Source organism: Ixodes scapularis, unplaced genomic scaffold, assembly GCF_016920785.2.
Source record: "Ixodes scapularis isolate PalLabHiFi unplaced genomic scaffold, ASM1692078v2 PGA_scaffold7__128_contigs__length_106722199, whole genome shotgun sequence".
NCBI classification, from domain to species: Eukaryota; Metazoa; Arthropoda; class Arachnida; order Ixodida; family Ixodidae; genus Ixodes; species Ixodes scapularis.
In genome coordinates, this window is record NW_024609882.1 from 62,066,164 (window position 1) to 62,078,886 (window position 12,723).

At 43.0% G+C, this 12,723-nt stretch overlaps 2 protein-coding genes across 2 annotated transcripts in view; both read left to right on the forward strand.

Moving 5' to 3' along the window:
* The window catches only part of LOC121833138 (Down syndrome cell adhesion molecule-like protein Dscam2), a 107,634-nt gene extending 106,700 nt beyond the window's left edge, over positions 1-934 (forward strand). The window contains exon 28 of the mRNA XM_042286242.1: positions 736-934. The gene's annotated coding sequence lies outside the window, so the exon portion shown is untranslated. The remainder of the gene's footprint in view (positions 1-735) is intronic.
* Positions 935-9,980: 9,046 nt separating this feature from the next.
* On the forward strand, positions 9,981-11,168 carry LOC120845416. The gene has a single exon (XM_042286243.1). It carries the CDS (start codon positions 9,981-9,983, stop codon positions 11,166-11,168), a length of 1,188 nt encoding a protein of 395 aa, XP_042142177.1.
* The last annotated feature ends 1,555 nt before the right edge of the window (positions 11,169-12,723 follow it).

Genomic DNA, 12,723 nt, shown 5'->3' on the forward strand with positions numbered 1-12,723 from the left:
ATAAGTCGGACAATATTGTATCAATCAGGGGCTCTAACCTTCAAATTAAAAAGGAGGCAAATATTATGCAAAATCTTACCTATCTTTTACAACATGTACTGAAAAATGCTGTTAATTTACCCATATTGAGATTGCCTTTTCTAAGCACAATTAACGTCTGTGAATATTACTGTTTATAATTCGCTTGCTTTTGTAGGTTTCAATATTTTTGTTTTTTAAATAGTATATATCATAAATTATATCTTGCGAATTCACTATAGATGATTTAGTATTACCGAAAATTCTTGCATATTTGAAAGCTCCCCAATATATTTTACCAAGTACATATTAAAAAAAACATACGATGTCAGTAAATAATAAAGGTACAGACAGAAGGCATAATATCTTCAGTGTGGTTTGCTTGAAACCACATCTTCACATTCAACTGTATCGAATAAACTCGAATACGACTGACGGCAATGCTGGGAAACTTTGTATTATCATTCGCGTAGCCTCCTAGACGTATGTATGTCTAAATTGAATTATTAGTATTATTAGCAGTTGCTCAATTCTATTTCAATGGAGTATTCTCTATTACAGTAAACTATTACATACCTGCCAGAAATTAAAGGACAGGACGTACTTGGAGTGAATATCAAAAACGACTTTTCATTCATAACATTTAACAAAAATTCAACGGTTTTCAACATGTTATGCATTTTCAAATATGAATTGATTATTGTACTTTCATTCCAGGACAGCTCGGCAGTAAAACCGTTACTCATTTCCGGAGCCATGCCCACCAACAAGTGCCTTTGAAGAGGATTGTTGTTTCAACGTTGAAGAGTTCCTTGTGAAGCGTCGGTTCTTTTAAATACTGCAGAAACAAATGATTGAACTCACAACCTGGCCTAGGAAACACCGTGTCTTGAGCGTAAAGTGCCGAAAACCCGCTGTGATTCCTGGTTCATCGGATGAAAACACGCTGCTCACTGCGCCCTACACAAATATGAAACACTGTGATCTGTAAATAAATGTTTTTTTTTAAGATTTATATTTATCTGGAGGGAATGGATATTTGTCAAAAACATCGGATTTGTAAATGACACAAGAGAGAAAAAGAGGTTGGGCATATAATAAGACAGGGTCATGACCGTTACTCGGAAGCAGTCCATGCCTGAGAACAACAGCACAGCGCTTCGACCAAAGGTAAGCAAAGTAGAAGGAAAAAAATAGTTCAGTAGTGTTTTATTTATTTTTTTCTGTAATGCAGAAAGAACATTCTCGAAGAGAGAATTCGGTGGTAAATTGTGACTAGATAAATATCCAATACCCTATCATGGCAATTACCATAAAACGTTATTTGTACTATTAACTAAAGTAAACCAGTTAGAATCGAGACAGAGTACTCTTCGCTTCCTTTCGCTCATGTGTCGCAAGGAGGTCAGTGGGACGGTAATCAGACGTAATTAAATCATTACTTTGACGTTTTGTTGAAGTTACCTCTACCTTCTCTTAGGCATTAGACTATCGCAAAAAAGAGAACCACTGCTATGATACAGGTGCAGGCCCTTTGCAAACCACGCATTCCTGTCCGCGGAGGTGAAATTAATTTTTCGAACCACTTCTATATAAACAGCTGTAGCATACGATGAAGAACCTTGAAGGCGGCGGGAGATACGCAGCCGTGCGTTCGAAGCTAGTAGACGAACTGCTCTACACCTCTTTTCTTTCTCGCTCGCTGCTGCCTCATGTGGTAAAAGCTTCAAGGGCGTGCACAGAACTTTGCAATAATTCGTTGCACGCTCCTATGCAGCCATTTGAAATTTTCGTAAGCAAGTCTGTTGGCTGCAGGATACTTATGATATTTTTCCCTTCCTAATTTTTAAGCACGTCGACTCTAGAATAACATCTTTTCTGGGTTTGATATGTAGGCTGTCCGAAAAAAATATAAATCGCCATCAGCTTTACCCACGCATCTAAATCTCAAAAAATAGGATATTTTTACACCCACCTTTTGTTGATGCGGCAGTACCTCATCCGAACGACACGGGCCGACTTTGATTTAGTACAAAGGAAAAAAAAGGGCAGCAGGGTGCGCGTGTATGTTGTCGCTTTATGAATCGATGTGCTCCGGTAGCATTAGGGGATGTAGCCAAGACCACTGATCTAGTAAATAAACGTTTTCCCTTGATCAGAATGTAATTTGCACAGAACGATGCATTTCAGAGCCCAGCTCTTAGGCGCCCGTTTCCGGCTTGAGCGGCGTCGGCGTCAGCGTCGGCGTCGGCGTAACCGTAAGGTCACATGACTCCCCAGGTCACGTGACCCCCAGGTCACGGACCCCTCCAGGTCCCGTGACCCCTCCAGGTCACGTGACCCCCAGGTTACGAAAGCCCCCAGGCCACGTGACCCCCCAGTGACCCACCTGAGGCCACGTGACCCCTTGAGGTCACGTGTGAGGTGACCCCCCTGAGGCCACGTGACCCCCTAAGATCACGTGACCTCCTGAGCTCACACGACCCCCAGAGGTCACATGACCCCCTCCCCCCGAAGGTCAGGTGACCCCCAGGACGTCACACGACTCCCCCCCCCCCCCCCCCCCCCGAGGAGTCACCTATCCCTCAGTACGCTACCATCCTCCTCCTCAAGAGCTGCGCTCTAATCAAGCGTTACAGGGAATCGTAAACCGCTTTCATTTTTGATTAAGCAACTCTTTGTTTTTACAGAACCCGGCGCGATTACAAACAAGATTGATCGGGTTCATTTGCGCACTGAACTAAACTTAATTCCCAGCACTTGGTCTTAAAAATTAAAACTTTGTTTTCTCAGCTTCTTAATTCATTATTAATGATCCCCTTAATGTTCTTATTAATTATTCATTGTTTTATTTGAATGGGACAAAACTATTTTTTTTTTAAAATATAGATGATAGCGCATTTGCTAGAACGAACTAACACATAATTAACCATTCGGTGAAATACCTAAAAGCTCAATTTGGTTTGTTCTCACAACTCTTGCAAGGGCTTCCAAACTGTTGACTGAATGAAACGGTTCGTATGTTTCTGCAGCATAAACTTTTACGCATGCCAAAGGCGTTTCAGCCTATTTTTAAGTTTTATGGGTATTTTTTGAAAACCCGCAAGCCTGCTACCATAGCATGTTTGTCACAGATCTAGATTGTTGTTGAAAATATATGGTGAAGGAGTAGGGCTGCAAAAAACTATCTGTGATGAACTAAGCTTCCTCGTGATATATTGGTCTCCTTTGCAGTAATATTTTTGAAATACGTATGATCTTGCTCTAAACATGTTAAAATAACATATATCCCTATTGAAAATAACCCATCAGCCTTGATGTGTTATGGGACCCTGTTAGACCTTCAAACCCTTTAGACCCGTCAACCCTTTAGACCCGTCAGCCCTTTAGACCCGTCAGCCCTTTAGACCCGTCAACCCTTTAACCCGTCAACCCTTTAGACCCGTTAACCCTTTAGACCTATCAACCCTTTAGACCCATTAGCCCCTCAGAAATTGAATTCTCTATACTCCGTTTCATAATTAGTTTACAACACTGTCAAGGCAACTGACACGCGCAAATGGCTTCATCAAGTCCAAACGCGTGCACAAAGCTCATGATAAAGTCACATGCTCGTGCCAGTAGCCTCGACACCATTGCGTACGAAGTATGAAATGGAGTACACGTGTTCACAAACTTACAGCTTTAAAAAAGCTGCATGGCAGGCCCAGATGGTTGCAAACAATTGACCAAGACAAGATTTCAACGTAGGATGAAAGCAAATTTTTATTTGAATGTTATACACAGAACAAACATTTGTACTTAAGTTGTAGGTCACAGTATACATAAAACGTGATCTATGCATGCTGCAATGGGAGAGCATTAATTAGCACAGTAGAGTTTACTAAAATAATGGATATCACACTGTCCACTTTTTACGATGGCACCATCTCTTTAAAAACCATAAAAAAAGAGTTTGTCATTCTGGAATCTCACTAAAAAACAAGTTCACATACAAAGTACAAAACACTAAATTATCCTCAATCAATCAATTATTTCCAAACAATCAATAACAACCAAGCTTTGTTAAAATATTCATGACTGCTTTATCACATAAATTAATTACTATTAAAGGGACACTGAAGTGATTATCACAGAAGTTTGGGCTATTTGGTATACAGATATAATTAAACACAAAACAGTGCAAAGACAAGGACAAAGTGAAAATAGTCTCCGACAAGACACAACACTGACTCTCATCTAAAGATTTATGTTAGCATTCAGTACCAATAGCATACATGCAATACCAAATAAATGAAGGAAAAAAATAAATACATATCACGTGTTTAATACAAGATTGTTACTGGTTTGCCCTCCTCGCTCCGAGTATTGCCGCTCTTTATCAGAAAGCACGAGCGACGGGGCGCTAGCACAATCTGGTCCCAGTTTCACGATATCACGAGCTTCTATTATTTCACGCATGACACTGTCTTTATTTTTAAAAACCACTTGGTATTTGTCGAAGACAGGGACGCAACTGCAATCTCTGCAGTGCACCCCTAGGTGACCCGACACCACTTTAAAATGTTATACTGGTGTTCTCCGAGTCAATCGTTGACACATCTTCCTGTTTGACCAAAGTAACGACGCCGCAAGATAATGGAATGGAATAGGCCACTCCCTGACACAAGCCACAAATTGATATTGGTGTTTTTAGTGCATCAAATCTTACTTGTAACATCTGAATTAACATTTCTGCAGAGCCCAGCCGGCTTATTTGGTGCTGTTAATGTCAAAGTTGTGTTCTCAGCACCAAAAGAGCAGCCCGGCTCTGCAGAAAAGTCAATTCAGATGTTAAAAATACGATTGGATGCACTAAAAAAACACAAAATCAATTTGTAACTTGTGTGCAGGGAGTGGTCTATTCTATTATCTTGTGACCCCTGTTAAGTCGGTCAAAGAAGATGTGTCAAATATAACATATTAAAGTTGTGTCGGGTCACCTAGGGGTGCACTCCAGAGATGGCAGTTGCACCGTCTTTGAAAAATACCAAGTGCTTCCTAAAATCAAGACAAGCGAAGTGGTCGACGAAGGGTGCTTGTTACCGAATCGCAAGCGATGCCTTCGCCCACAATGAAAAAGCCTAGTCTTATCCGAACGTGTGCCATAAGACTTTTTTTCAAAACAAGTCATAATAAAATTGTTTGGAATCTATACGTATTGTAGGACCTTCATTGATCTAGACCAGGGGTGGCCAAGCTGCGGCTCGCGAGCCGCATGCGGCCCTTCGCGTGTTAAAGTGTGGCTCGCGGCTCCCTTCCCTCCCCGTACCCCCCTCCCACTTTCCCGCCTCTTTTCCAATCCACCAGCACTTCCCCAAAAAGAGAAATTGAAATCGGTTTAAATCGAAAGACAGGTTGCGGTTTGGTAGTGTTGTGCCACTGCTACCCAACGTACAGTTGGACTGCTTTTGACTCGGATAGATTGAAAATAGTTTGAGTTTCCCCCCCCCCCCCCCCCTCTCCACCCCGTGGCTCTTGGAAGTTTCGTGGTTTTGTTTGTGGCTCTCAGGCCGGGTCAGCCTGGCCACCCCTGATCTAGACCATGTAGTCCGAGAGAAACATCAGTCCACATGTTCTATTGCCCCAAGAGAAATAAGCAGTTTTGTAATCTAGGAATTAATATGTGTATTAAAACCTTTTAAACAATGTAACATACAAAAAATATTTTTTCTAAAAACCACTTCGGTGCTTCTTTAAGTATATTGATTGCACTCTTCCCTAAAATACTGGCAGGCTTTGTTACTTAATTGGCAGGCCGTGTCCACATCACAGCTCCAGCTCTTGTTTGCAAATCACATGCCCCAACCTGTGACCCTGGGTGAACAGATGAAATTAATACAGTGAAAAAGACAGACTATAAAAATATTGCAAAAGGTCCGAGCTCACACTGAGCACAAACGTCACCAGTCGAGATGTGCAGACCTTTTTGAGTCCAAGCCCGACTACTTCTTTCTTCCGAGCAATCACAATAGTTTTTTTTAAAGAAAAAAAAAACACTTGTCACTTTTCGATTATGAACACTAATTAAAACAACAGTAGTAGAAGCCAGCCAGTTTGCCGGCCATTGTCAGAACCCCAAAATTCCCCCACCCCCTGGGTGCAGCCCTGCTCTGAGGAGTCGTAGCAATACGTCTCGTGGCTCAGACAGAGCAGTACACCATGCCGTCTCAGACTTGGCAGAGCATAGCTTTTACTGCAGATTATTATAGGTGAGGGGAAAAGTATTGAGTATTCAGCACTTGGAAAGTCGGTGATAAGGTCATCAAATAATGAACGAGAAATGGTTTGTGCCAAAACTGGCACTGACTGCGAGCCGATTGGCCACCCAAGAGAGGGACGAAAACAACTTACAAAACCTTGTCACAGCTCAATTTGTTTTTATTAGTAGTACTGAATTGCTTCGAAGCAAAGTGCTCACCTGGCATACATTATATTTTTCGCCACTGTATAAGCAAACCTCTCACCTTGAAGGACCCCAGACACCAGCTAGGAGACAAAAACGGGACAACACAACACAGTCTCAAAGGCGAGGTTGTGTTGTCCCGTTTGTCTCCTAGTCTCTGGGGTCCTTCAAGATGATTACCCCCACTCGCCTGCGAGTTAACCCTTATATCAGTATAACCAAACATTGACTTCTCGATAAGTGGCGTTAAAAATTACTTTGTTCATCCTCATGGACAAGTACAAGTGCCCTAGCACCAAGAGTTATAATTGTTTAAACTCGCAGATAACACTGCGAGGTTAACATAATAGGCCTGTTTGATTTGCCTGAACTTGCTGAACTGGTTCAGTCAGAGTAGAAACTGGCGCATTTGATTTCACCGGCAATGCCTGCACAAATCCTGCACTCTCTGAACTGGGACTGAACTGGTGCAGAACGTTCCGGCAAATCAAACAGACCTAATGCAAATCTTGCAGTTCTCTTACCTGCAACGTTACCTTCTCGCGTCCGTGCATTTCTCGCTCAGAAACTTGCGAATTAGCTTTGCGCGTTTGACAGCCTGCTCCATAGGGAGAGACGGCTAATGAAGAAGCCTAAAAAGAAAGAATCACATTAAAAGGATGCCAAACCAATATACAACAAAGCTAGTTTGTCCAGGTATGCTTCATGTGCTTTGCAGTTCAAATGGGTAGACACCCATTGTGAAGTGTGACTGCTTTCTGTTGCCTGTCGTTCCTATCGTTAGCAGTAGGATGCCGTGCATAAGAAAAGAGCACTTTTTTTTTTCTTCGGCAAGTTTATATTTTAGATTTTTATAGAACAAGATACACCATTTATGGACACCTTCAAAGAAATTTGTATTGTACTGATAGCATAGGCTTGCTGGGAAAATTAATTGTTTAAAGTGCTCATAAATAATAAGCATAAATGTTACTCACTGCGCAGTACGTCCACCTTCTCTGGTGTTAAAGGGGGGAAGGCCTCTGTGTGCCCCAGGGCCTTTGCCTTGTTCGATAGTCTCCCCGTGGGGCTCTTTCCCTTCAAAACGTCCGCGCCCCAGATTGAGGTGGCTGCCTCTTTGGTAAAACGACTGTCCACCATTAGGCCATGCAAATCCTCCCACTTCTTGCTGGGAATGAGAATATGGCAACCAATGTCAACCTAGAAAAAAATTACATTTCCAAATGAAACACGTGAAGAAAATATATAGCAGGTGAATTGTTGAACTTGGCAAACAGCGAAAGCTATGGACCTGAAGCAAACTAATTGGAGTATTGGAGCAAGGCTTAATTGTGACAATGTACCATAACAGTGTTCTTGAGCTTTTCAGAGCTGCTTTTGTTATAGACGCTTTCAGCACGCGCCTGATTGAACCGCCATAGCCGACCTTCTCTTGTCTTACCGAGATGCCGAGCCACTGAAGCGGGCCTTGACGAGCCTCCACAAAGGCGTATTCTACGGAGAAGAACACAGCTACGGCTAAAATGGCAATAACCTCTCCTGCTGCAGCAATGATGAAGTGGAGCGAACGGAATAAGAGGGAACGAAAACTGAAGGTTGGTTATGGCGGCGCCCATGCACAGCTGCCTGAAAGCGTCTATATCTCAGTGAGATGGGGAAATAAATGTCTATTTAAAAGGGCCCTGCAATCATATTTAAGCGTCTACCTTTTTTGCGGTTTCCACGTCCCTCAGAGCTCAGGCAAGCCAGCGGGCACGGAGAGAGTAGCTAAATATCAGTGCATCATATTTTAACCGGACGGCGCGGAAACCTCCCCCACCGACGGAGGCGACCCGCGGTACCGAAAGCGCGCGATATTTGACGTCTTAGGTCCTGGGCTTACTACTGGTCAGAGCAGCTAAAAGCTTCTTTTTAGTAGAAATACAAAATATAAGTGGTGCGAACCGTTTCAATTATTTATAAAATTAGTTTTTTGTTCAGTAGTTTAGATCAGAAAAGAAACGAATGCAGTTTATAAAGTACGGAAACAAGAAATGACCCGTCGACATACCCGCCACCAAGCGACGGAAAAGGCGGCGCATACTAGAAAGGAGTAGTGGCATCAGGTGCCGGCACGGGAAGATCACGGATGTACGCGGCGGCGCTGCGGTCGTTTACGAACTGGAGAATCCGACCGGCTCCGAGCGTTCCGAAGGCCTTCGGCGAGCTGCTTTGTTTTGCGGTTTGACCGTTTCGCGGTATGGCAGCGCGAAGTGGCTCCCATTTGAACAGATCTTTACCCCGTCTTTGCTGTCGTTTGTGGCCAATGAAGTGTCATGCCGAATTAGTGTTTAATCGCGCAGCAAATGCAATGAGAGCCGTTCTGGCTGCCTGCTGCATACAGCCTATCCAGAATATGCTCTAGTGGCGCCCTCTCGCGCCGGCGACACGGAGTGGGGCAGCCGTGAGCGCTCGCCATGAGCCCACTACCCCTCCCCTAGTTCACGGCCAGTCAAGCAACCAAGGACGTCATGAGAGAGGTTATGTTTTGCTTGTTTTTGTAATTTTAATTTGCCTATAACTTTTAAACTAAAGCGAATTTCGAGAAAAGAAAAGTTGCACTACGTTACTACGTTCAGTGCGCTCAGGTTCGGTGCAAATTAAAAACCAGTAAAACGTCCTTGCAGGGCCCCTTTAATTGAATGTCATTTCACCGCTTGTTAAATCACCTTGTGATCCTGGTTCTGCATGTCGCGTGTGCATGCGCAGCGTGCCATATTAAAGATGCGGATTGGCCAAGCTGTAATATGTAGTTTTGCCTAAATGTCATTTAACGTGCCGTCTGAAAGGGGAATTAGCTTTCTTTTGTTTAGCAACTTGGCTTGGGTCGTTCTGTCGTGGAACTCAGCCATGGGACGAGCTGTAAGAGCATCGTCCAGTAATGTCGCAAACGCACATGTCAAAGCAAGTCGTTTTAGCTCTACTGCTAAAATTCCCATTGATTTGCCATCTTACTGGAAACAAGGGTTACATTTTAACCTTTCTGTGATGACTGTCATCATGTCAGGGGCCTAGCTCCCAAAATGGCTGCTCTATATTCATCCGTGTTGGTGTTTTTACCACCTTCATGACCAATTACAGAAACCTAAAAAAAGATGTGAAGTTATGTACGACATAATGCAGAGGTAGTCTGCATGGTGTTTATTTGTGCTTAATGTAAAATAGGACGGCAGATCTATCTAACGAGGCAGAATATCACTTTTCACAAGACTGCGACCACGGCTCTGCTATTGAGTGACACCTTCCGCGGAGCATCGAAGCCGCCCAGCATAACAAAAACGAAGGGAATGACGATGAATCAAAAATGGCCCTATAATCTCAAATTTACATCGAGTACTGGTTGTGATAGTGTGTAATCATTCATTGTCTCACAACATTTGCGTCTTTCTTCTTTCTAGGCACTCTGAAGTACCCCTACAGTTCCAGTGTGACGGAAAGGACGCACAGAGGTGTGCTGCAGGACGTGAAAGCGGCTGTGATGACAGTCACCACGAAGCACGGCATGTACGGACCGAGCCCCATTGCAAGACTTCAAGGTTTTGATTTGGTTTGGGGCATAGTGCCCAATTACATGCATTGTGTACTTGAAGGTGTTGCGAAACAACTGACAGAGTTGTGGTTTACAAGCACAGGCGCAGCTTTTTACATCGGAAACCAGATGGCTGCTGTAGACCGTAGACTGGCAATGATCCGTCCCCCAAATCTTTTCGCTAGGGCCACACGATCGGTTAGAGAAAGAGCTCTATGGAAGGCCAAAGAGTGGAGGTACTGGATGGTGTACTATGCTATGCCTTGCCTTCATAGCATACTTCCACACCACTACCTTGCACACTTCACACATTTGTGTCAGGCAGTGTTTCTGCTGTTACAGAAAAGCGTCCACAGGGATGACATCCAAGCTGCTGAAGGGCTTTTGGCACGTTTTCTCCAACAAGTGTCTGCCCTTTATGGTCAAGGTGCAGAAACCTCTAACATGCATCTACTTATGCATTTGCCCAAAAGTGTTATGCAGCTTGGCCCTCTGTGGGCTTCATCCATGTTCCCATTCGAAAGTGCAAATGGGGCACTTCTGCGCCTTGTAACCGCTGCTAAAGGCGTTCCTCTTCAGGTTGCTGAGAGGTGGGCTATGAAGCACGCACTGGCACGATTTGGTGAAATGACCAATCTCCCAGCTAACTTTGACCAACTCTTTCTCATGTTTCTCAACATTCAGAATGATTCCGAGGACGGTGTCCTGGGCGTTCCGCAGGAAGTGTCGTTAACAGCTGCTGTGCATAGCCTTCTTGAATGCCATTTTGGCCAGGTACCTACTCTTGAAAGACATCTAAGAACAAGAGTAGTGGGGTTCGAAATCCACAGTCGTGAGTACACGCGCCCTAAGAAGACATGCACACAATTTGTAAAAATGCGAGATGGTACGTATTGTGAAATTCAGGCTATCTACAAGACTGTAAGGACTGGTGAAATTTTTTTAGTCTGTAAGAGCCTGATTCTTGAAGATTTTGGAACTGGTAGCGTGAAGTACCTACATAAGTGTATTGTGCCCCCTAATGAGGAGAATTTAGTTCTCTTCTCCTCTGACCAGATTGAGTGCATCTGTGTTTTCATTGAACTTGAAGGTGAATCTTATTTGTGCGGCATGCCCAACTTTTATGAGAAAGAATAATTTTGGGGGAAAGGGGGAAGGGCTTGGAATTCATTTGTGCTTGCTACTGTAAAGGCTGGAAGCTTCGGAGGGACAGCCGGCATTTCACTGAGACTTGGCTTCATCACAAGCCGTGCCCGTGCCACACGGGCAACTCTAACGCCATTTACAACGAATGACATTTGAGCGGACGGCCAATCAGCGCGCGACACTCCGGGCATGGCACAGTCCACGCGCGACAGATTGCGAGCTGATTCGCCGATCACACAAATGTCATTCGTTGTGAATGGCATTCGAGTTGCCCGTGTGGCACGGGTATAAGCCTGTCGGTGAAATGGGGGCCAGTCTAAAGCTTTCAGGTGGTTGCTTTCTGAATTCTTGCTACTGGCTTTGACCATGCTCATGCTCTGTGTGAACTCCATGCTGCACTTTAATAAGTGAGCAGCGTTCAGTGTTTCTGCTAGCATTGTACCAGCGTGCTCTTATATTGCTATGGTTCTTGAGTTTCCTTGAAGCTTTTCAGTGAATGTGTCGGTGCATTTCATGTACCTTGATTTTGTTAAACTTGTCAAATAAAACTGACTGACATATGCACACACATTGATTCAGACTTGTGCCTATTACTTCAAATATGTAGTGAATTACTAATTTACATTAAAAGTAAATTGTTACAATTCCTGGTTGTAAACAATAATTGATTACTTACATTGTTACTTGACTGGATTAGTTTTTGTTACTTTAAGATAGACACACAAAGCCATAATTTTTGCTTAGTATTTTAAGCACTAAAGATGTTGAATTAGAAGTTGCATACAAATACGACTGGCAGGCTACAGTTTGTCTTATTTTAACAAACTTCTGTGAGTTGCTTGTAATTGTTTGACGGGTGTGTTTGAAGGCCCCACAGACATTTAAAGAAGCCTCTTAGAACTTTCTAAAGGGCATTTTAAACCCTTTAAGAAAGATTCTGACGTGGCCCAGAACGCATCAAGGAATCTTAAAGGGTCCTTCAAACCTTTTAAGAAATCTTTGTGGTCCCCCTTAGACCTTTCAAAAGGTTTTGACGGGCCCATTAGACTTTCTTAAAGGGTACGTCACACCCACCAAAACGTTTTGATGGGCCCTTTAGACTCCCTTAAAGGGTACTTCAAACCTGTTAAAAATTCTTGAAGGCCCCCTCAAACCCTTTAAAATGTTTTGAAGGACCCTTTAGACTTATTTTCAATAGGGATTTCATTATTTCTATTTGATTTTTTTATTGCAAGGCTGTATGCATCTTTAAATTTTTACATTGATTACGCATAATGCAGTCACAGTATAATATTACCGGTTAACTTTTTCTGTTTTAGAGACAACCTTAATGTTGATTAAGCCGCCTTTTTTCTTTGCACATCGTAAAATAATTTGGAAATTTTTGGGGTCAATATTAATGAAAATATAATTTTTTCTACATTTTATTAATAATTAACAAATATGGAATGCAGCATCAGTATTAGTTAATGAGTAAGTTAAGGTTTTCTCGAACAGAAACAATTCAGGTATATAATAGATCCCTTGCAGGACAAAATATGGGGTT